The sequence below is a fragment of the Aythya ferina genome (genome assembly GCF_964211825.1).
Source record: "Aythya ferina genome assembly, chromosome: Z".
Taxonomy (NCBI): domain Eukaryota; kingdom Metazoa; phylum Chordata; class Aves; order Anseriformes; family Anatidae; genus Aythya; species Aythya ferina.
Window position 1 is genome coordinate 37,820,355 of NC_140299.1, and position 26,292 is coordinate 37,846,646.

At 37.7% G+C, this 26,292-nt stretch overlaps 1 protein-coding gene across 2 annotated transcripts in view; it reads right to left on the reverse strand.

The window, feature by feature from the left end:
* The window catches only part of PCSK5 (proprotein convertase subtilisin/kexin type 5), a 256,873-nt gene that overhangs the window by 209,902 nt on the left and 20,679 nt on the right, over positions 1-26,292 (reverse strand). For both annotated transcript variants that reach the window (XM_084504938.1, XM_084504939.1), the window contains exons 2-3: positions 21,220-21,324; positions 909-1,022 (exon numbers count right to left, since the gene is read on the reverse strand). In XM_084504938.1, coding sequence (XP_084361064.1) covers positions 909-1,022; positions 21,220-21,324 — 219 coding nt within the window. The remainder of the gene's footprint in view (positions 1-908; positions 1,023-21,219; positions 21,325-26,292) is intronic.

Below are 26,292 nucleotides of genomic sequence, written 5' to 3' on the forward strand. Positions count from 1 at the left end.
ATGTCTACTTACAGGAAAATTATCCTTAATATTGTTGCCAGAAAGGCATAATTTCCTCCCTGTCTGAAGCAATTAAATCTATCAAGTCATAAACCTTCTGAGTGTCCTGCTGCCGGTGTTGACGTAGTGAAAAAACAAGATGCAAGGACTTAGAACTACAACAACAAAACAGCAGGGAAAGGGTTCAAGTCCACAACAATGTAAATGGGAAGGTGTCAGCTAGAGGCAATTGCATAACTTGTTACCCCCCAACTTTCTTGAACTAAATATAGGATATTTTATTTGTTCATTCCTGGGCAAAATGAAGACATTTTAAAAAACATAATGACTAAAGAAGTTTCACTGCAGGCTTTAACTGTGACTACCAGGCAAAAAGTTAAAAAAAAAAAGTTTGCTCTGAAAACACACAACTCATGTCAGATGCAAAACAGCACAAATAATCCATTTATTTTAACAATGCAATTGTTCATTACTAAAAAGAGTGTAATTATAACATTGAGCAGAGTTCTGGGCTCTTTTCTCCTTTTTCAGGACACAAGACATTTGTGTCACATTAATGTTTGAGACAGTGAATTAGGCACATTGAAAACAAGTGGTTTCACCGCTCTCACAGATTGTGGCTAAGTTCCTTCCCTTCTCACTGCTGAAAGTTTATCCTCTAATAAGTAATTCCCAAGACATCTTGCAATAGGAAGCATTCATGAATGAATGCATTAATAAAAGTTTCCTATTGCATGGCCCACTGGGAATTCTTGTAATACTTGCAAGGAGTTTACAGACCTTCATTAGTTACATACAAAAAGGAAGTTTGCTTCTTCTGAACACAGTATTTTTCCCTGTTTCAAAATATCACAGCAGACAACTAAATGCTGGCATGAAACAAAGCCAATGACTCTTTATGTACTTACCATGTACCACATGCTTGGCCACTTGGGATCATTGAAATAAGTGGATTGGGTACCTCCAGGTTTATAATCCCTCTTTATCCTTCTTTTAACCACCTGCTGTTGTATCCACTCCACCTGCCAACCAGGAAAACATTTGGTAAGTGTTAGGGTTCCATGGAGATTATCAAGAAATGTGTGAAATCTTGGGAAGTTTCCCATTACCATCGTCCAAGATATATTTCATGTTAAAGAGTTCATTTTGGCAGTGGGAATGCACAGCTCACCTTGGCATATGGTTCACTAGGGAATATGTCCAATTTAGTTAGTGCTACAAATCTCCTTGAAAAATTACTTAAATCCCCTGCTAGAAAGATTTCATTGGCGATCATCTTTTGTATGCTATTATTATATTATTTTTCATTATTAGAATTGAACCTTTTTCAAATTTATAAAACCAATTATTTTTACAAAGCATAACAGTACATTGCAATGAGAAATTAGCTGAGTTTCTGATAGTTTTCTTTTTTCAGGTAAGCCCTGAAAATAAAAACTTCCAGTAAAATATTCAAATGTTGTGCTTAACCAATATCTAGATCATCTTCACCACTTGGAGTGAATTAAACTGTATTTTTAGTAGAGCGACTCTTTGTCAGGATTCTCTCAGCCAGGTGCTCTGGAACTTTATTTGAGCTACTAGTACAGGGAGAAAGAGGTGGGTATTGAGCACAAGGGCAAATTAAATGACATCAACAAAAAGTGCTTGAAACGAGAAAGCAAAAATAAGGGTTAAAAACCTAGTTCTGAAAATCATATTCTTGTCTATCTGATTGTTCTTCATAGATTCATCACACACTCAGAAAGGGCGACACTGAAAGTGATATCAACCTTAGAGTAGATCGGACTCTGCAGTCATTTCTGCATTAGCTAGTCTAAATAGGAGTTAGTTTCTATAAATGTAAATAGTATAACTATTCACAGAGAAACCTAGGTTATATTTACACTCATCTAGCTTCCTGACAGCTCATATTTCTGCTGAATTGTTTCATGGGATATAACTATAAAAATTCAATTCAGCTCTCCCCAAGCAAGACAGCCATTTCCTCCTAGCACCCAACTCTGCACCTTTAACTTCTGCTGTTTATGAATACCTGTGTATGCACACACACATACATATAAAAGAAATTTACTTTCAGTTTAGATATTTCTCTTTGTCACGTGTCAGAGATGGTATTAACATTTTCTGTATGCAAGCTAATCCCCACCATGCATTCACAATTCAGCTTCAAATCATGGGGTCCTTAAAGAGACGTAGGTCCACTATGAAAATAGTGGACACAGGTCCAGAAATTTTGCTTGAGATCCATACCACCTTCACCTCTATCACCCCTAACATATGGTTTTGATTATTTTCTTTAGAAAGAGGAATTTATTTTTTTCTCCTCTCGAGAATTAACTTTAGGGTTAAGACTGTTCTTCCAGAGAAGTTGTCCAGTTTAAGAATACAGGACTATCACAAAACATTCACACAGAAATCCATTTCTCTAGTCTTCTTGTAACAATTATAAATCCTTTTCTGCTTCAAAGAAAGATTCTGCTCCTCTTTCAGCTCAAGTTGAAATCCATCTTGGTGGACACCCTCTCAAGAATCTGAGAGCTGACCGTCCCCATCAGATCTTACAACACCTCTTAGAGGTTATTCAACATTCTGTTGTTCAACAGAAGTGGGCAGCTAATCAGTCTTAGGAATTTGATGACTGGAGGCCTGTGAGATGTAGAGTGTAGCTGGCCAGAGGACAAAAGAGGAAGAACCAGAAGACTTTGGTAAGCACTGTCTTAAGACTGATGAGACAGCTTTAAAATGGGTTCACTATTCCTCTTAAGTGAATCTCTCCTACGTGAAAAAAAATCTTATAACTGACCTTTAATGAACCTTACTTCCTTGTCACCTGCTGCTAATGTACACTGGACCCTTGCAAAAGAAACTTGTTTTTCTTCAGTTTACTTCCTGCAGGTAGTCCATCCCTCCCAATGCATCCAAAGCCAGCTGAGAGCATCTTAAGTACCACTTGATTTCTAACTCAGTATCTGCCTGGTTTGCCTTAGACCATGGGCCTCTCTTCTTTTATTACTAATATTTAACAGTCAATAACTAAAAAGCTTCAACAAGTCTGAATAAGCAAACAGGTCTGAAAAAAATTGTTTTTCAGAGCTTACACAGATCCACCTTCCAAGCCTTATCGTGAGATTTGACTGTCAGTGCTAGAAACATTTTCAGCTGAAGGAGAGGTCCCAAGATTTCTATGCTGAATGAGTATTTATTGTCACCTTGACTCATCCTTTAGCTGACTGAATGAGTCACATGAGCATGTTACCCCATCTTTAAAAATTACAGACAAAACTGTTTAAGTCAACAGATTTCAAAGTGACACAAGCTACAAGCATACAGAGCACACCATGACATGTATGTTAACTCATTATGAAAACTCATCCATATCTGAGTCTGAAGAGAGGAGTTACAAAGGCCAACCACCAACACAATCTGAGGATCTGATACAATTGTGAAAAGATCCACAAATTAAAAACAATGAGATAGCAGAAGAGAATTAAACTTTCTACCACTGCAGACTGACTCAGGTGCACAAGCATCAATGGAAGAAGGTAGTCACCAACACTGCTATTATGGCCTGTGAGTCAGAGACACAAGGCATTTAGTTTGGCATTAGGGACTCCTCTGCATCTAAGCTCCTCTGAGAAGTACTCACAGCAACTGTGAGAACTATGAAAAAAACCTTCCTTTTGTAAATGGGGCCAGAGGAGTGTGAAATATTCCAGGAGGTAGCATCACCCACACAAGTTAATACCATTTCTATATGGCGGAACAAGAGGGGTTTTCCTGACAAGACAAATCACAAAATTCTTTACAATTCACTGTGAAAATATGTTTTGTCAATTTATTTACTCCATATTCAGCTGCAAATATCTGCTGATCATTAAAAAGACTGAATGTAAAGGCATCATAGTGCATATGGAGACTGATACAACCTTATATTGATGCCTCAAAACAAACAAACAAACAAAAAAAATCAATTCCTTTCCTCTTTTTTCCCTTTATCCAAAATGACATTAATGACAATTATCAGACAGTTCTTTAGTTCAAGAAATCACAAACATTGCCTCACTGTGCAATTCCAGTTTATTGGAACAATCACTTGACACATAAGGAACTCTGTATATCCATATATGTTCGTATTTGTGTACACGCTGTATTTGTACAATAGCTTGTATCAACCGAGTTAATGTGCAAGCCAGTAGCATAGCTAATGGTTAGCTTTTGAGTGATGGACTGATATTTTTAGGATCTTATTTACCACCTTTTACCAAAAATTGGACTGTTCTTCAGAATATGTATTTGTCGCAGGCCCTGCCCCTAATACATTCTGGATGTTTTCCATAATTCCTATTTCCTCAGCTCCTAGAAACATTAGGGAAAACGTATGAGAGAGTGAGTAATTTTGCAGAAGAGCTGTGCAGCATGCATGTTCAGACCCAAACCCAGAAAAAGAAACGTAACTGCTTGTCTTCATGCAAGACCTAGCAACAATTTAATGTATTCATAAAATTACTATAAATAAAATAGTCATTTGATTTTGTTCAAATAGAGGGAAAAGCAAATAGCATGTCTGCATGGGAATGCGTGGGGAATAACACAGGTAGCACCATAATGATGGATATGATGCAAGGAGGGCTCATCTTGGGCGTCTCTGGATATCCATGTAAGTGGAAGAGGGAAGTCAAAATGACCATTCACAGACAGCAACTGTGAACTGTCTTGAGGGAGACAGAATGCTTGACAGAGTGACCCAAAACAACATAGTATCTTTGATCACATTCCCAAGTATAGCCTTGTCTGTAATATTTTTAGCAAACACTTTCTGTTGGAAGCTGCTTAGTAATTGTTTTATACTGAGTATACACTGATACACTCACCTACAGTATAATTTAAAACATCCCAGGAAACCCATATTCTCATTTGAGAAGCCAATGAATAAAGTGTACTTTACAGAAAATACCACTGCTAGAGAAATATAACACTTTACTCCACTGAATCCTAAAGTTTGTTTATTTTCTCTAAAAAAGCGAAGAGAAAAACTTGCCAATAGTCTTCAGTCTAAGCTAAATTATACAATGACTGGATTATATTAATGACGACCAGGTCAAAACTCAGCAGTTATTTTAGTATCTCCTTTGAGTATTTTATGGGTATTCATGCACATATCACTGTGAATGTCTGGTATATACTGTATTTCTTTGATTCTGTATGAAAAGAGCTCATTTGTATAAAAATATTTTCTTTAAAAAAGCATCCACACTTTTTAACCTATAGGCCTTGAAGGAAAATCTCTGGAGTAATTGATTATACAGATTCCCACCTCTTGCCAAAAAGAGACTCTATGCGAACAATGAGGTGCATTTTAACATTTCCATAAAGTCACACTTACTGAGGGGGAACAGTGTACATTTTCCCATTGACTTCAGCTTCAAAAGTTCCATTTCCTGAATGTCTAGAAATCAAAGCCAAGCCAGATTGGAGACCAAACTATTTAAAAAAACAATCATCATTTCCAGTCTTCTCACTTCAGCACTCACAAGCTTGTTCTGTACATGATGCAGTTACTCTTCACAGACCTTCATAAAACAATGCTATAGAATAAAAGCTGCTCTGAGCTCATTCTAGCACGCCACTCTTTTATCCTCTTTAAATGCTAAAGAATATACTGAAATATTATCTCTATGTGAAACAAAACTATTTTCACTTTCATTTATTCAAAGTATTACTTTTTCATTCATTGAAAAAGTAGCCCCATATAAGAACGCTACTAAGATCTCCACTGTAATAAGTTATGACAAAAAGTTTGAAAAACAAAGGGAAAAATATCACATGCTGAAAAAAATTAATAAATCCGCCCATTTATCAAAGCACTATGATTTTTAAAGTAAAAACACCAGACAAGCTTGTGAAACAGCATTTACTTTGTTTTTCATATATGTGATGAGGGTGTCTACTTGAATAAATATTTTTAAATTGATTAAAAATACGTGAAGTCCAACATGTGAAAATGTTATTATCAAAAAGCAGAAGTTACAAGCAAGTTGAAGGCATACTCCTTTGTATTTTGAGGAAAAAAATGCACAAGGAAAAAGCACCCTAACTCTGAGGTAATATATGCATTTCATAACAAAATCTATTATTTTTATGTTGCAGAGTTAAACATGAAGGTGTGGGTCTTTAGTCTGTGAAAAAGAGTTGCTGAAGGTCCCAATCCCAAACATAATCATGGCTTTATTTCTCATACTGCCATAATTCACCACATCATTCTGCCACATGAACAGTATAGATTAAAGAGAAAGAAAAACAGAAAAAAATCAAGTAGGGAATGTATAAAGTATCATTGAGCAAGCAATGAATCTGCATGGAGTCAGGTTGGATGAGCAAAAGGTGCAACAGTTATGTAGAAAGCTGGACAGTATTCCAGCACTTTCACTTAGAACTTGACTACAGAAGGAATTGCCCCAGATGAGCATCCTGCCTCTCTGTAGGGATAGTCTCAGGCTGCACCTGGCACACCTCATCCTTCACACACTTAAAACTCTGAACACTGACATTTGAATAAACTCCAGGCTGAAAAAGGACAGGAGTGAGCCTGGTACTCTCACAGGCAGAAAATGAGATTATGCTTGGCCCGTACCAGGCCATAAGAGAAAAATTGTTCCTACTGCTCACAGGTAGCAAAAACAGTCAGATATATATCTTAGGTGTGCCATCATCATGTTTTCTGTGACACACGCTATATTTAAACATACCATTTGACAATACTGTCCATTTGCATTTCACATTAAATTGAAGACAAGAAATCAAAGAATATTGGAGGATATACTAATATCCAAGGGACATAACCTGGCTGTGGAACAAGTGAGACCCAAGCTGTTACTCGACAATGCAGCGGGGATGTTTAAGACTGCTGGCACAACTCCTCTTGCCCACATGCAGAGTCAGGAAAGTGAGACTCCCATAGTTGGATTACTCTGCTTAAGAGGAATTGCGTATTTTTTAAGTAATTGAACAGTAGGCTATTTTCCTAACCTATCAGTATTCTCTGACTTGCAGTAGCAGCAGCCAATTTGCACATAAAAACAGATGAAGACAGTTGGATAAAGGAGCTATTGACATAGGTCAGAAGCATGGAAAATTATTGCAGATGTCATTTCACGAACTGCAGGGGTCTAAAGTTGGATAAAAAGTCAATGAATCCAGCAGTGCTAAGTGATGAATTCTTGCTGATTGACAATATGCTTCTTCAGCAAGGGTCAGTGACAATCCACAATCAAAGCAGTTGTCATAATTATGCTACACATAATCTAAAAAAAAAAAAAAAAAAAAAAAACAGAAGCAGATGTTAAGACAAGTTGGATAGAGAAAGGAAAAGCAGGCAAGAAAAGAAGGCAGCAGAGAACACATGAGATTACTACTTAAACCCAAAGAAACACATCTTGCACAGCAGTAGGGAAAGCTACAGTGGTCTGACCTGTGGAACAAAGCCGAAATTCAATGCATGTTTTTCCATCTTATAGCTACAGAAACGTGAGGCAGTAAGTGGCTTCTACCTACTTTGCAACATACGAGTAATCCATTATAGCACTACAGGCATACTTCCACAACTATGAAGTACACTGATGCACAGCTGTGCATGCAAACAGATCCGAAACACCCACTGCCTTTCTTCTGCACCCTACCCATCTCCAGACCTCAGAGTTCTTCACATATGTCAACACAACTCTGCCTCCAACTGTGTGTGGCAGCAAAGTCTTCTGCATGCTTCAGGAACAAGACCTGGGGAATACACAGGGAAGCAACACAAGAGAAAGTGGCACAGCCTGGCTAGAAGTGGCACTGCACAGTCCTGGCCTCAAGGGAGTTTATTACCAGATGGCCCTGCTGGTAGGAGTGGCACCATACTTCAATCTTGGAGAAGCTCAGTGTCTGTGGCCAGAACTCATGTCCCGCTGGAAAGGCAGGGAACAACGACAGTGGCAGAGGCAAAAAGACCCACATTATCTCTCCTTGGGGAAGTCTCAGCAGATATTACGTTCACAGGTGTGACTGTAGCAGTTGCTGAGGGAACATGACCATGACCTCCAACACACTCTCCTCTTCCACGCTCTACCAGCAAGGAGCTTAAAATTGCACAATGCACATCACAAGGCAGCTTTGAGGCAGTGCTGAGAGTAAGTCCTAGGGAGCTTTGTGGCTTCCAGCAGCAGCACCAGCTGTCCTAGGCAAAGTGAATCTCAAGCAGCTGGGGATTTTTCTCTTCTTAGGACTGGAAGTGCCCTAGTCAGCTCAGATACTTCTGGTTCTGTTTCTAAGGTAACTCAGCCTTGGAGAAGTCAGGAAAACTCTTTGCTGCACCAGCTTGAAAGCAACTCTCATGCTTATACAAGGTGCTTTATCATTTATGACCCCAGGTCAGACAGTTCACCTCATAACAACTCAAGAGCTACAAGGGAACACAGATTTTAAGAATAAAAACAAAAAACACTATAACTGATAGGTCTGTTAGGTACAGTACCTAACTTTCTGCTTACACCACTACGTACAATGCTAGTGTATCTAGATGTGAAACAGTATAATAATCTAGAATTTCAGTACGTTGTGAAGATTAGAATTAACATCACTCCAAATGTAAACTGATATGTTGCAGCTTCATCTAATTAGGCCTACAATTGTATCTTCTTAATAAACTGAAAGGCTGATGCTGAACCCAGTATCCACAAGGGAATAAAACTTCAAGCTCTCTAACCTTAATTAGCTTTGGAGTTTAACATCTGGCAGTTGAAATATATTGAGGTTTATGTTTATATTACTGTAGCCATGATGGTTTACATATATATATATAAAGTATAAATTTTTGATGGATTTTTTCTTTCCTTAGGCCAGTCATACAACTCATTATAAATGATGTAAGTACTTCAGATATCTGCATGTGCTAATTTCAGATGGCTTTAAATCATTTACTAAATGACCTTTAGGAAGACAAGTCTCCCACTGAGTCAAATTCAAAAACACCAGTGTAATTCCAAAGGTGCAGATTTGGTCAAGGGTTTGCCATAGATTGTATTGTCACAGATAAAAACGACAGCAGTTTAGCAAATCCACTGAGAATTTCTGCGGTAGTAGAAATATTCCATAATTAAGTGATATCCATCAGTGGCATACCAGTCCACCAGTCTTGCCAAAGCAAATAGAGGGTGTTTTACCTGAGTAGTCTCTTCATTGACCAAAATCCCATTGAAATCATCCCTGTACAATATTGTTGCCCTCTACAAAAGATGAAACCACCACCTCTTTCCTTCTTTCCTTCTTTTCTTCCTTCTCCCTTTCTCCCTTTCTTTCCTCCTTCCTCCCTTCCTCCCTCCCTTCACCTACCCTTTTCCTAGCATATACTTAAAATATTTAGAATTCAAAACTGGGGAAAAAGTACATATCTCAAGATTCATTTTCAAAGTTTTGAAACACTAAATAAAAAAACAAGAGTTTTGCTCTTTTTGGAAATATCCATGATATGTTTTACACCATTCTATGTCACTAGTTCTTTGGCATTTCAGATCCTTTGTGCCACAAATTGAGGAATATTCCTGTTCTTTTCATGGCCAACTTGTATGTCTCTGATCTACCTCTCAGATCAAGAGAAGAGACTCATTAGCATTGCCTCTTCCAGAACAAGTTGTAGTGAAGAAAAAAAAATAATAATAATAATAGGAAACATTCTGTGCCCTTCAAGCCATTGCTGGTTTAATCTTTCTTTTTCTCTGTGTGTGACCCAAGCTTTAGCACAGTTCTATCTGTCCTGAATTCCAGTCTTGCAGCTGGCAGTGAAGCTTGCTGCTGTGAAAATACTGATTATTGCCGCTCTTAAACATCATCATCACCTTCTGAAATAATCTGCAAAGCTACCCATGAAAGACACATGCAGCCAGCCTGAGGAAACATTGCAGTCCAACTGCCCGGCAAATGAAAAAGTTTCCTTTCCTACATCCAGTAAGCTAAAGAAAAGCAAATGTTTCAACTGAAGTACTATTCCCACACCTCAAGAACTGCTGACAGTGCTTCCAGCGAGGTAGTATCTCTCAATTTCTGCAAATCAGACCACATAAAAGCTGGAGTGATGCCTGATTAATGAACCTGCTGGTTACTGCTTTGCTTTATTTTAAAGCCCTGAGTGAAGCATGAGCAACATCTTGACTTGGTAGCTCCCTGACAGTCCTTGTGCACATTCTGACATAAGAAACGCGCCAAGAGCAGTCACTTAGTTATGGATTCATTTCTCAATGCTCATAATTCACAATGCTCTTCATATTAAAAATTGAGAAAAATAAAACAATGAGCATTATTTCCAAGGCTCTCACTTATGAGACAGACTTTCCAGTTGTATATACCAAAGCTTTTCAGTCTCCAGTCAGACCGTGCACATAAGGTTGCAGTGTGGTCTGTATAGTCTTGCCAAAATTTCTGTTATCTATGTTTATGTCACTTGAAAGCTCATAAAGCTCATTGTTTTATGAGCTTTATGAGCTATCTCTACTTTGTCTTCTGTTACGATAAAAAAAAAGTTTCAAAAGGGCTAATATAAATGTGATTCTTCATGATTACAGGTTATGAATACTTTCTATACCAATGCAACCTTTTTCCTTCTGGAAACTCTCCATTGCTGGAAATATTTTAATAAAAATTGGAGGATTTCTAAAAGCTACACTCTGCTTCAGATAAAAATTCCAGGGACCCATATGACATCTGGTCAAAGATGGTTTGACTGGATGACCACAATATTTCCTTTTGGTCTTACAGACTGTGAGTCTATTGGCAACTGTATTTTGGAGAAAGAGTTTCTTAGAAACACCCTGGAAAAGAGAAACCTGTTTAGAATTCAGAAATTCTGGCTTTATCATATGATCACATATAGTTGTTGTAACTGCTATTGACCAAACAGTGGACTGACTCTGAGTTTGGTAAAAAGACGTAAAAAGAAATTTTTAATTGAAATTATCTTTACTTAAAAAGTAAACATAAACAGATATTCTCGCCTGCATATTTACAGAAAAAATCAACGTTAATGGGAGTGACAGAATTTACTCCCCCTCAAAAAAGTGGAAAACAATAATCTAGGTTAAATACAGCTTATGCAAGCAATAGTCAACACACCAATGGATATGACTGCTTACAGTGGATTATAGGGAAAGGATTTAAAGTGGGAGTGTTTTATTTTACTCAGATGTTATGTGTATTCTACAATGCTCTGTGTGACACCAAAAGCAATATATTTCCCCAGAATAAAATACAGAGTGCTCTCTTTGCATGTGCCATTCGCAGCAGTTTGCATTCAGCTGTCAGCACTGTCCCCATTTCACAGGTAGGGAGTGGAAGCACGTGGAGTGAAGCCGTCTGCTGATGTCCACACATGTTCAAGCTGCACACATGTGCAGCTGGATGCAGCGCACAGCTCCTCTGAGCAGCTCACAGGATGATGAAGATCTGCCAGTCTGAAATAGAATATCCAGCCAAGGAAAACGACTGGCTTTCCAGTGGCATTGACTTTTCAAAATGATCCTATAAAAAAATGAGGTTGTTACACACACAAAGTTTGGGGGGAGGAAGGTGGATTCTTTTTGCTTTGCCTTGGGAAAGGATGTCTTTCCAGCTCCCTGTCCCTGCTCTTTATTATCTGTTAATAACTCTAGATATGATAAATTATCTATGTGTATCATCATTATTTGCTGTTTACCATTTAGATTATCTGGGTGAAAACTGCCACTAGAATTGAGTGAGATTGTTTTGTCTGTCAGAAGCAGGCAGAGAGTTGCATAAATATGTTGATGCACTCCATCAGGAACATATATTGCTGCCAGAAAATTTTTCAAATGCAAGAAAAAAAAATTCTTTAATCCATTTTCTATGAATATCCTGCACTATAACCAATATCATCAGTATCAGATGAAGCTGGATCCCCTCAGGAAATGGTGTGTAAAAGCTGCTCTGTCACATTCCTACACATTCTGCTCTGAGATGCTCCTTTCCAAAGAGTGTTTTCTTTCAATCTCTCTCTCTCTCTAGTCTGACATTCTGGCATTTGGCCCTGCAGGATCAGCTTTTTTCCAGAATGGTGCATCTTTCTGTAGTTCAAAACTAGGATCTCTTCACTTCCTCCTCTTCTGACTCTTGCTGATATCCAGCAATTTTATACCCCAGCAGCCAGAGCAGCAACTTGCTAACTCTGCCACTAGCAATGCAAACTGACTCTAGTGACAGCAAAAGCGCATTTTGTATAACACAAGACCATTGCAGCTGTCTCCCCTGGCAAGCTCCTAGAACACAGATTAGGAATGAAAGGACTAATTCCTCTTGTCTATTTTTGAACATTTAGTTTCCCTGTCATTTTTCACATATAGACCCATTTCACTGATAAAAAAATGCAGGAACATGTGCTACAACAGTAGAGAAACTCAAATGTTATGAACGCCTAATAACATCCATAGACTAAGGATTGACAAGTGTTTTCCTTTTTCATGCTCCGCTATTTCACATTTATAACTGCTATGATGAAATAGTTATTCTACGGATTTAAATTTCTCACACACAGATTTACCTAAAGTGTTTTTGTCATCTTTAAGGCTGAGCAAAATCCTTTAGTAATTCCTGAACTGTGAGATGAATGTAACACCCCTTGCCTTTTTAGGCTGCAAATGGATCTTTTTTTTTCTCTTCCTTCTTTTTTTTTTTATTTTTTTTATTATTATTATTTTTAATGTATCACTTGCAGTGTGTGATCTTGCTTTATGTGCATGGCACTCCCCTCATTAAAGGTCATTTTCGAATGAGGCTGAGCACTCCCAGCTCACACAGGGAGAGGCAACCAGGCAGATGTGCAGTTATGCAAGAAAGCAACAGCCACATGTTTAGAAATCCTGACAGAGAGATGCTGAGACAATCTCATCTCTGAATGCAAATATTTTAGAAAGCATTTAGATAACTTAAGACACACAAGGGAACCTAATGATGCTGATTAACTACATGGAATGCCTCATATACCTTGCATGCTCTCAGCAAAAGTGGCTGGGACCTCTACTAGTCCCTGCTCTCATCAATTGGCAACTGAAGACTCCTAAAGCATGCTGCACCATACCACAGTGCGCACTGCCCTGGTAATTTCTCCACCCTTTACCCATGCCATGAAACCACCATGCTTCTGATGCCAAAGGGTCTTCTGATGAAGCAGCATAGTGACAAAAGTTTTCCTGCCTTGCTTTTAATGTTTCTTCAACAAACATTCAACTTTGCAGTTATGATATCCTGAAAGGTTATAATACCTAAAGTCTATGGGCTTATGAGGTAGGAACTAAAGCAAGTATTCACAAATAAATATTTGTGCACCAGGTACTTTTATATTTTAAAAATAAATGTTAAATGCTAAAGCCAATGTTAAATTTGCTGTTAGGTGTAGTATGCACTGGACTTTTTCCTGAATCCACCCACTGTTTGGGTCAGCACTGCAGCTCCAGTAAAGATTACAGACTGGTAGAAAATGCAGGAGCATGTACTTCTTTACAACAAAAATATAAATGAAAAGCTACACAAGGTGATTGTAAAAAAATATCACTTTTAAACAGGCTAGATCTAGGTTTTAAGATACCAGAATGTAGTTCTTCTTTGTTCTATGGGTGACTGTGAAAGGAAAACATCTACAAAACTGTTTTCCCTGATTTGTCTCCAAAATTTAAGAGGGACATTATATTCTGAGCCTTAAATCTGACCAATTGTGAATGTAGAACTGTATACTTTGTAAATATGTACTCCCTATATAACAAAAGTATCTCTGGAAGGGAGTTTTCCTCCTAAAGAACATTTCTATATATTTTGAAGGTCCTAAACAAAATTTTGTAACAAGATTGAGACTACAGTCACAAATATTGCCACTGATCCTAACCTCTGCTCTACATATTTACTCAAGAGACAATGGATCTTAACAGCATAACACATACCTTGAAGCAAAAATGTATGAGTACAGTAGGCATGCACCCCAAATTCACCAAGTGCAGAGAGGTCAAAGAACTACATTTCTTAAAAGAAAAATGCTTTTCTATGGCTCTGAGCTTAAATCCTGCCTTTTTTATTTTGTAACTATTGATGTTTATATTTTTATTATGTTTATGTTGCTTTGCAAATTTCAGAATAGGTTCCATTATTTTATTTTATTTTATTTTATTTTATTTTATTTTATTTTATTTTATTTTATTTTATTTTATTTTATTTTATTTTATTTTATTTTATTTTATTTTATTTTATTTTATTTTATTTTATTTTATTTTATTATTCCTTAATAGAGTCTCTTGCAAAGCACGAGGCCACGGCATACATGTTTTGTGTTTTGATTTTGATCCTCCAAAACCAGAAGGTTCCAAATTCATCAGACTCAAGAGACCAATGAGATCTTCCTCATTTTGACTATTCTTGTCTCAGGAGAGCTTAGCTACTTCTCTGAGAGACAGCTGAGCTGTTGCCTGGCTCTTCAGGGTCAGTCAACATCTTTCTCATTGATGATGAAGTGCAGAGAACACAACAGCAGATCTACCACAATCCCAATAGACTATTTCTTGCTGGAATTGGGTATTAGCCACCTGGTCTGATGCTGGACTGTGACGCTGGGATAACTTGATAAAAAGGGTGAAGAAGCACTGCACTTTTTCACAGCATATGACTGTTCAAAATCTCTACCCGACTCCTTTCCAACCTGTGGTCTTTCAGTTTTCTGGCCCATCTCACTACCAACTGATGAAAATAACTACATGAAAATAGCAAGAGAATGACATTCTGCTGAGTTTTTTTGTTTTGTTTTGTTTCATTCCTCAAACCATTTGCTACACTAATTAGGAAGTGGGCCAGTTGAAACCTCTAGACTAATCTCCAATTCTTGCCCAACGGTTAACAGTGAGATTGACATTGCCAAGTAGTTCTGTAAAATGACCTGGCAACCAGAAAACTACTATGTTCTGAAATCTAACATTTCTTTTAATGCACAAGCAATTAGGGAATGGAGAGGACAAAAACCCTTTGAGGCAGGTGCTAACAACTGCAATAATTATGATGAAACTGAAATACATGTAGGTAATCAACCAAGATCATTCATGTCAAGAAACACTTTGATTTTCTCTGAGACTGGACATTTTTCTTTCCTAAAATTACATTACACTGAATTCCTATTGGCCATTTCTCTGTTTTTAGTAGAAAACATCAACAGATAATTCCCCTAGGTAGTTTAAGTAATTATTTTTGAGGTTTTCTTTAAGTGCTAATAGAAAAGTCAGCTATCTTATGAATATCATAGCAGAATTAGACATTAACAAAGCTTTTATTCTTCACAAATAAGTCTTGGTCCCATTAGTGCTATGATTATCTTCATTAAATATTTCTACCTATTGTAGATAAATGAAGAGAAATTGCCATTATATGACAAAATTTGCTGATTGAAGTTGCCATTATATGACAAAATTTGCTGATTGAAGAACATTATCTCCTGTTACAGCAGCATTGGATTTGGCCTGAACAGTGCAAGGGTACAACCACATATGTGATACATCCAATTCATACTTTCTGAATGTACTCTGGAGCCTTTCATCTTTAGGTTGCTGTCATTCAAGGTTCAGTTTTGAGCTGAGTTTGTATCATCCATAGGCCAAACACGTCCCATGTGTCCAAAAGGAGCACCACATTTTAGGTTGCTATTCTCTAGCTATGCCTGACCTCTTCAGTTGATTAGATGATCTTTGAAAGTCCCTTCACATTTAACTATTCTATTCTGTTCTGTTCTGTCCTGTCCTGTTCCACAGAAAGATAAGTTGTTTCACCCTACCCTCCCTGGTTCTTCAGGTGTCACGCTGGTACAGGCAAGGGAGAAACTTGCTACAAAACACAGCTACAGTTCCACTCCAGCACTGCTGGATTTGTCGCTGTGCTTTTCCTCCAGATCTAGGCACGTTGCAAACTGGAATCCAGTCCACGGTGGCTCACAAATGAAAATGAGCCTGATGCTGTCTCGCAGCCTCAGCACAGCACAATTTACCTTGATTCCTGCTGAAGCAATGCAGGCTTCCCTGGGATTTTTCCTGATGGAGAACATTTTATAAGCTAAGACTAATATACCAGGCACCCCTGTACGGAGAGATTTCAATGACCATTTCACAACCAAAATACCAACCATCTTGTGCAAACTTAACAACAACATGATGTGCACTAGAGCAAAACTAATTATAGCAGGATCTGATGCAGTTGCTTATCAGTGAACAGCAACTTCATAGCTCAGAAAGCCCTGCAAAAAGATCCAAGCTGCAAGTTGAATTGCTCAGGTTTACGTGAAACTTTTTAACACTCTGGAGACAGGTACCAAAGGGAGATGTTGCTGTGGCCTCTCACACATTGTGATTCTGTTCATGTTCCAACTCACTGGCAACAGACTCCATGAAACAGCAAGCCTGATTCTTGATTTTGACTAAACTAAAGAGTTACTCATGTAAAAGCTCTTTGAGGCAATTAAATTAGGAGTCCACAGTGGTAAATATTTCATTAGTTATCAACTAACTTAAGCCCACCAGTCAAACTCTGAAGATGGAAATCAGTGTGACAGTTCCTATTATTTCACTACCAAGTAGTATTGATTCTTTGTCCTCTGAGCGCTCATGCAGATTATGGCTACCCGGGCAGACTTCAGTAACTCACCTGGTCCCGGTGTTTAACAGTTCTGTTACTCTGGCTAACAAAATCCTCCTGTTCACTAATGAGGTTTAACAACATAGCAGTTAGCACTGCCAACATGAAACACAACCTTACCCACAACAGCATTCTCATCAGTTTCTCTAAGCTTTCAGTCCAAAATGTCAGCTCTTAAAAGCCCAAGGATTTAGTAGTTTAGTGAAATTATTTATTCCTGCTGAATTCATGTTCCTCCTACATGAAATACAAATTATTTTAAGCTTTATTTTCTCCTTTCTCAACCTCTCACTCCAATCTCAGCACATTTAAACTCACAAATAATTGGAAAACACAACCTGATGATGTTCATCCTGGCATTGAAAATTTTGACCCTCCTCTCTACTTGCAATGAACATTCTGATCTCTACTGATTAACTGTATTACTTTCCAAAGATAATCCCAACGAGTGGCATAATCTTTGCCAAAACAAGACCTTATAGTGAAATCCATCCTCTCTCCTGCTCTTTAGCGAGCTATCTCCTGCATCAACACAGGATATCATTTAGCAGTGTGAACTGGTGAAAGCCCTGCTGCACAGCTGCATGATAAAATACTTACTGCTGCTACTGTTCTGCTCCCTTCTGACCTCTCATGAACAGCCAGTGTCCTACAAGTATTATGAACACGATTCTGCCATTACCTTTCCAACCTCTGAAGTCAGCCCAGACCATTTGGTGTTGTCTCCTCAGAGATAAACTTGGTAGTGTTTTACATGCTGCAGCCACCAGTCCCATTTGGCTTGTTTTGGCAGAGACAAAAACCCACTGCACACACGCTACTAACAGCTTTACATCACCAAGTCATACAGATCTTCTCTTTGTGTGGTTTGCTGAGACTGGGTGAAAGTAGGTGTCTGGAGCAATGTTTCCAACAGGTATTCTGACCCTGGAGCAGAGGCAGCAAAGGCATGACATTTCTGCACAATCCAGCTCAAGCAGGGTGTCTTGCTGAAATTAGGTGGCTTTCCTTCTTATTTCAATGAAAGTGACACTGGTAAGCTTTCAGCTTTTAAAATGTGAGTGTAAACCTGACCCACTAGCTAGGAGGTTCAAACCACAAAGAAGCCTATCATGTGAAGTAGTCACTGCACCAAGCCTGTCTGAATTTAAGCGATTGGACTGTGCACTTAGTCACATTGTCTAGACTTTTAGGTAGACCTGTGTGGTGCCAGGAGTTGGACTTGATGATCCTTATGGGTCCCTTCCAACTCAGGATATTCTATAATTCTATGATTCTATGATTCTATCTGAAATAAATTAAAAAAAAAAAAAAAAAAAAAAAAAAAAAAAAAAAAGAGATGTCATCTCAATTCAGACTGACAAACACTAATGCTGTAAAACATTTTCCCTGTTAGTAAATGTGACATTTTACAAGAAGTTGAATTACTAATTTTACATTTTGAAGCATTGCTATGGGCCACATTTATTTTTTAGATCTCTGTTGTGATGCGAAGCACTGGGGACCTCATAAGCAAAACAGAACAAACTTTACAGAATCACAGAATTGTCTAGGTTGGAAGAGACCTCAAGATCATTGAGTCCAACCTCTGACCTAACACTAACAAGTCCTCCACTAAACCATATAGCTTTGTATGTACACAGATTTGAGTATTTATCAATGTTAAAACTGCATTTTACTATGTTAAAAATGTATTCTACAGTTATTGCTTTGCCATTTATACTACTTGATTCTGTGGGACATTTTTCTCCATACAAGTCCCAAACTTCATTATCACAGCCCTTCACTACAAACTCTTCATCTCATAGAACAGTTTCCGTTATGAAAAGACAGCTTTCTCATCTATACTGTCTGCTTAACTTCTATGTACCATTGCTATGTGCAAAGTGTTTTAGCTATCACATTTCATTGGAACTGTAATCTCTTCAGTGATAGAAAAGCTCCATTGGATTTTCTTCATGTTTGTATTGACATAAGGTGACTTACATGTCACTTACAAGTGACATGTGACTTACATGGTGAGGTTGCAATTATATTTGGCATTTTCTTCACCTTGTGTACTTTCATTTCAGCACTGTGGCAAAACCAGGGGTGCACCACAACTTTTAATTCCCCTTTTAATTCATGAACCTTTTCAAGTATGAACTGACTCCATCCATCTTCCCCCTTCTGTTTTGCTCCCATTGATTCACACACCACCAAAATAACTTTGCTGAGCAAATTCGAATGAGCTAAAAAGGCTCTCATTTCATGGTATGGTGCTTTCACTGATCCATGCCAAAAGCTAACCTGAAGCATCATATCAGTTAGAGAGACTCTGCTCTGATTCCACAACCTTCTTTCATGCCTTTTGCTAACAACTCATAAGAAACAACTATGCAACTATAACCAAGACTAGAAAAGATGTTGTGGAGAAAGCTCTCTTTCAAATTTTCTACATGACAATCTATGTTTTGGACATTAAAGCCACACTTGGGCATCTCTTCTTAAAACTATTTGATCCATTTCTCCTCTAGGCAAGGATGTGGATGAAAACAGGCAAAGTCATGTTACACTGCATATTCTTTATCTTTCCATCTAAATAGAGGGTAGTATTTGTCTAATGTTGAGACAATTGTCATAATGTGCAATACACTAATCAGTTTATGCTCCCTGTTGGACTTATTCATGTAATTTATAATGGTGTCATGAAGGTTTTCTAGAAAAAAAAAAAAATCAAGCCAAAGATCATTAAAGTGATTCATTAATTGAAATCCACAAAAGCAGTTTTTTACACTACCGATATGTCTTTCCTATTACAGTCACACAGTGCAATCAAACATTATTCACACAAGTAGTTTAGAAATACCAGATTTCAAAATGGTTCTTTCATTACATAATGGTAACTTATGTAAGGAATTTCTCCTCAATAAAAATTCCAACGTTTAAAATTTTATAAAGCAGGAAATTAGTGATCCACATCTGAAGCAAGCACAGATCAAGTAATTGTGTGTACATGTTACACAGAGAGGATTTTAAGCATTAACCAAACTACCATTAAATGATTTTGAAAGTACATAAACCTTAGTGTTCCCTTGTTCACGAATACACACGCCATCTAATCTGCTGCAAATACTGGCATTAGATACAGTGATACTCATAAATATAATAACATAAATACTGGTGTTTTAACATTCTCAAAGCCATGCGACATGCCTTTCTTAAGATTAAGCCTTTTGTTTTTAAAAGGTCCAGCTTATACAATACAATTGAATTTCCAGCCTGTTTTAATAATCATGAAATATTATAAACACACAAGCTGGACTTTATGCTACAAATACATGTTTGCATTTTGACATGTCTAAATCTGCACAAGAATTCCCAAACCCAGATTCTGTGGAGCCATCACAAGATGAATCACAAACACTTTTACCAGAACACAATATTAGACTGCTAGCTTTCTCTTCTCTTTAACATATAGAATCATTACCAGTGTTGAGTACCTTGCACAGCCCTCACCAGAGCGTCTCAATATTTCAGTGATATTTAATAATGATGCAGAAATTGGGCAGTGAGACTCCTGTACCAGCAGCAGCACAGAATACTGTATATAGGAAAAGATCTAAATGGTATAACATGAAAGGCACTAGAAAATCAATTATTGCCCTGATTTTCTGCTGTGCTCTGCCATACAGTCTCTCACAGTTCAGGGCATAGTAATCAAGGCCAGCTGCCAACAGTGCAGAAGTGGTATTTGGAAGCTGGGTAATATAAAAAAATTCATGGTGGTATGTGCATATGAACTTGCATATTTGCATGTAAACTACTGCACCTCTATGCACGTAGGAAACAGAGTAAGCTGATGCAAATGCAAACACTTTTCCTTATTACTCTTGCAGAATGACCTACTGCAAGCACAGCCCCTGTTGTCTGAATGGTGGGTCTCTGCACTTGTGGGAACAGATATGAGTACAGTAAACTGCTTTTTCTTTTACTTTTACTATTTTTTAAATAGATTAAATAGATCTTAAAATTAAGATCAAGGGGAACTGGTAAAAAGTATACAGAAAAAAAATATTATTATTTTAATCTCTCACAAACTCTTAACTCTAGAAAAAGACCAGGAAAACCAACAAACAATCTAACAAAAAAAAAAAAAAAAAAAAAAAAAAGAGAAACTTTCCTCTAAACATTGATACCATCCTATATTGCTCATCTTCATTTCAAAACCTGCATGATTTACAGAAGATTTGCAGACATTAATGTTACACATGGTTTTGTAGAGAAGCACAGCATGGTGATTAGTACATTAACAAAAATCCAAGAATAATATTGGACCTTATGCTCCAAGAATAGCACATAATTTAATAGCATGGTATTGTCTCCGCCTCATTTTAATGGGAAGCAGAACCTTAGTGAACAGATAGTGTGTCAGTTCTTGTAATGCTATATGCCATTCAGGTAAACACCTCATGGTATGATATTTCATATAAAAAATGCAAAGGCTTTTGCCTCAGACACTTAGATGGATTTCCTTACCTTTGGTTCCATTGAAATGAAGCTGTGGGTACCTCTACTTGAGAGAACTGACCTTTTAATTGTTTTACTATGGTAGAAGTGGTAGTAATCCTTCAGTGTTCCAATCTGTAAGGGGAGGAAAAAAAAATGAGAGGGAAATTTAATTTATGGAAAGCAGTTCTCTGTTTTTCATTTTAAAGGTCTATAAATTATGCAATTTCCTGCTGTGCTGAAATGTTACTTGAACCCAGTGATCATCTTTCAAAAGAAGGACATATGATATGAAATGGATGGAGTGTCCTTGAGGCAGTAACTGCATAACCAAAGATTATAATTGAGCTGCTTAGTCTGTCTGTATCTACCTTTTTAATGTTTAATTTATATGCAGTACTTTAAGTAATTCTGTATCAATCTATATCCAAACTGTCTTCAAATGGCAAGTATAAAAATCATCAAATGACTATATGGTTATTAAAAAGCATTTCATCTAGTTTGCTTAAGGAAATGTACTGTAAAATGCACTAGATTCAGTTATTTATATAATTAACTTATAAAAAGGACATTCACAGCATCAAACTATACAACAGGAATAGACTTCTCTTTCTGCCAAAGATGGGCAAGAAAGAAGTAGAAAAAAAAAATGGAAACATTAACCTCACACAGAGTAACGACTAATTCAAAATATAAAATCAAATCATGCAAAGTGCAAATTTCACTACAGCAAAATAAAATTTCTGCTTACTCATCCCATCACTACACAGTAGCAATGTGAAACTAAACACAGATATGCTACCCAATTTGATAAAGAAACTTTCCCTTCCAGTCTCACTAACCTCAAAAAATTCATAACATGAAACTCCAGTTTCACACACCTATAAACAAACATTCAGCCTCCTTGTATTGAGGGTCAACATCTCACCAAGTCATATGAAATTTGACCCTCTGTTGCACTGTAAATCTTGTAAGACATTCAATAATTTAGCTAAGTGTTCCTTAATGTTGAGTAAAAAAAGGGAAAACTGAGCTTACTGTTATTTTAAGATGAAAATCAAAGTGACATCAGAAAATAGGCTTGGTTTTACAAATAAATCTCAATGAGATCATCAAAGAGGGTGGAGCAACAATGAAAAACTGTGATCTCAAAGATCCTGTATTATAAATTTTCATCTATGAATATATATGAAGGAAACTTGAGTGTTTAACATTAAAGGGTCAAAGAGAATAGGAAACAAGCCACTGAAGAACTCCAAGAATATGCTTTTAGAATATTAGAAAACAAAAATGTTGAGAAAATATCGGCATACACTAAGAAATATTCATAGAAATATTTTGTTCTCATGGAGCACTTCTATATTCCATCTGAAAGACATAAGTGACATGGGGAATGAGAGAGAACTTTTTTGTGAAAAAAAACCAACCATCTGTAATTCAAAATAATTCACCTAATTGGGAAAACTGCACCAGTGTCTAAGATATTCATCTCAGTCTGTTGAGTGTGTCCATCAATGTCTCCCTTTCAGAAAGAGTGACTTATGTTTAGTTTAAGCCCAATATCAAAACACTCAGTTATACAAAGTTGGTTTATCATAAATTAAATAGGAATTTGGCTAAGGTATAGTCAATTAGTTTGAATAAGGTATATTAGCACTGCGATAGTAATCTCCATGCTGCCTTCAGTTTGAAAGGTGATTCAAGCAGAAGTGGTGTGATTCTGTCCCATGGAAGAGCCTGATCCCATGCATGTCTGTGAATAACCCCCCTTTAAACATACAGGGAACAGTCTTTTGATGGATATCTCAAAGAGCTGTGAGATCCTGGGGGTGCTGAGACTACCCAACACATGGTCCTCTGTGGGATGAAATGTGTTGCCAAAATAAGTGGCAGAAATGGTTCTTTGCCCAAAGACTACCATACTCTTTTGGTGCATAGGAGCAACACCACCCAAAGTCACAGAAAGCAAAGGCAGGGACTGGGAGAATGAGAAATTACCCACTGTAGAATATAAGGTTCAAGACCATCTAAGGAACCTAAAGGTGCACAAGTCCATGGAACTCAATGAGATGCATCCACAAGCCCCAAGTGAACAGGCGGATGAAGTTGCTAAGCCACCGTCCATCATATTTGAGAAGTCAAGGCTGTCCAGCGACATTCCAGTGAAGTTGCCACTGACTGGAAGAAGGGAAATATAACCATTGTTTTTAAAAGGGTAAAAAAAATAAGACTCAGGGACCACAAGCTAGTCAGTTTCACTTTTGTGCTTGGCAAGATTATGGAGCAGATCCTCCTGGAAACTATGCAAAGACACATGGAAAATAAGGAGGTGATTGGTGACAGCCAATTGTTTCAATAGGGAAAATAATTCCTGACAAATCTGGTGGCCATCTACGATGAGGTTACAGCATTGGTGGATAAGGGAAGAGCAACTGATGTCATTTATCTGGATTTGTACAAAGCATTTGACGCTGTCCCCCATGATATCCTTATCTCTAAATTGGAGAAACATGGATTTGATAGATGGTCCACTCAGTGGGTAAGGAGTTTGCTGGATGGTCACACTCAAAGAGTTTCAGTGGCCACTCAATGTCCAAATGGAAGTCAGTGACAAATGAAATTTCTCAGGTGTTGGTATTGTGATCAGCACTTTTGTCAGTGACACAGTCAGTGGGACTGAGTGTACCTCAACAAGTTTTCTGATGACACCAAGCTGTGTGGTGCAGTCAACATGCTGGAGGGAAGGGATGCCATCCAGAGGGACCTAGACAGGCTTGATAGGTGCGAACTTCATTATGTTCTAAATGCAAGGTCTGGCATAAGGGTAAGGGCAATCCCAAGCACAAATATAGGCTGGGTGAAGAATGGATTGAAAGCATTCCTGAGGAGAAGAACTTGGGGGTATTGGTGGATGAGAAGCTCAACATGAGATAGCAATGTGCACTTGCAACCTACAAAGCAAACTGTATCCTGGGCTTCATCAAAAGAAGCATGTCTAGCAGGTCAAGGGATGTGATTCTCCCCCTCTATTCTGCTCTCGTGAGACCCCACCTGGAATGCTGCCTTCAGTTTTGAGGCCCCCAACATAAGAAGGACATGGATCTGTTGGTGCAAGTCCAGAGGAAAGCTATGAGGATGATCAGAGGGCTGAAGCACTTCTCCTATGAAGACAGGCGGAGGAAGTTGGTGGTGTTCAGCTTGGAGAAGAGAACACTTCAGGGTGACCTTACAGCAGCCTTCCAATACCCAAAGGAAGGCTACAAGAAAACCAGAGAGTGACCTTATACTTTTTAGAAGGGCATGTAGCAGTAGGACAAAGGGTAATAACTTTAAACTAAAACGGGGTAGATTTATATTAGATATAATGAAGAAATTCTTTGTTATGAGGGTAATGAAGCATGGGAACAGGATGCCCAGAGAAATTTTGGGTGCCCCATTCCCGGAAGCATTCAAGGTCAGGCTGGATGGGGCTCTTAACAACCTGCTCTAGTGGTAGGTGTGAGAAATAAAGTACTATCTTTGCAGTGGAAAAATTCACTAACTTTGTATATTCAAAAGTGACTGTGCAGGTATAACAGTAGGGAGTGTGTTAAGCAGATAAGGGGAAGGTTCCCCTGTCCCAAAATAAGAAGGATAGCTAAGAAAAACAAGACAAGCAGCATGAAATCAGTAAAAACAAAAAAATCACAGGCTCTCTGGTCACAAAAGAAGGAGGGAAAAAAAAAAAGAAAAAAGAAAAAATTAAAGGTTGGTCAAATAAAATTGTACTTATATGGCATAGTAATGAGTGAGTAGTTTGTGAACCTGTAGTACTCAGCCAATGAAGAAATAGGAGGAATCAAGTGTTGAGTAATAGGGAATATAAGGTTATGATATACTTTTGCTGTGAATTCCTGCTTGAAGGATGCACACCATTGAATTGCGCATAAAAATGCTACTTCACTGAGATCCTCACCTGAGCCTGTTACTGGCTACAGATTGTTTCTCACAAAGGTGTCCCTGCTTTTAACGAGATGTTCTTTAAGGTCCTTTCCAATCCAAACCATTCTATGATATAGCTTGAGTTAGATCGAAAATCAGTTTCTGTGCTGATGTTAGCCCAAAAGGAAAATAAGGACACTAGTGTATACGGCTGTATCACTTGTAACTATATTAACTAGAGTTTATTTTCAGTTGAACAGCCTGTAGGACAATGAATGTCATAACAAAGGTTATGGACCTTTTAAGGACCTTGTCACCACCTGGAATCATGGACCTACTACTGTGTGCACACAATAGTATGTGTATCTGTGTGCAAGAACGTGCATTATTGAAAAGATACAGCTCAAGTAGGTAATTCAGGTAATTGTATTTTACTCCTACATAGCACTGCCTAAACAGAAACTTATATTTTAGGGATTTTTATTTAATTCATTTTTGTGCTACACGAATCTCGACATCACCCAGTTCTCTATGGTTTGTCTTGTATAAGTTTGGAGATCTTATTTATTTATTTAAGGGCAAACCATAGCTGACCCCTTTGAGGGCATCCACAACAGCAGAATTAGGAGATGGCCGAATTGGACTCCTGGAGGTCATACAGTTTAGCAGCACTAGTGTCCTGGTTAAACCACAACTAGCCACAACAGAAGAGACTGGATCTGCTTGCTCTACATTCTAACCAAAGAGGGAAAGCCTGAAGCTTTCTATTGTCTGATGGCTGTACTGCCTCAGAGACCTTGTACTCAGGAGACAGAAGAAGCCTGTAGAATTACGTAATTGTAATGTCATGCCTTCGAGGTGTGGCCAGTTTTCATATAATAGCACTTAATAAATAATAATTAGTAGTAGTAGTAGTAGTAGTAATAATTATTATTAAAAATAGTGAGATCTACAGCTTTAGTTCATAACTGTCAATAAAATAAAGGAATCCCAAACTTTTTAAATGGAATTTAATTCATATTCACTAACTGCCAGTGCCTCTCACAGTAAGGTAACACCAGTGTTATTAAAAATTTTATTGCCCTCTTTTCCTTTAATGGGAATTTACTTAGACCTTCCAAATCCTTGGACTACTTGGAGAATAGTTAAACTATGGAAATATAGCACAATAAAATTTATCAT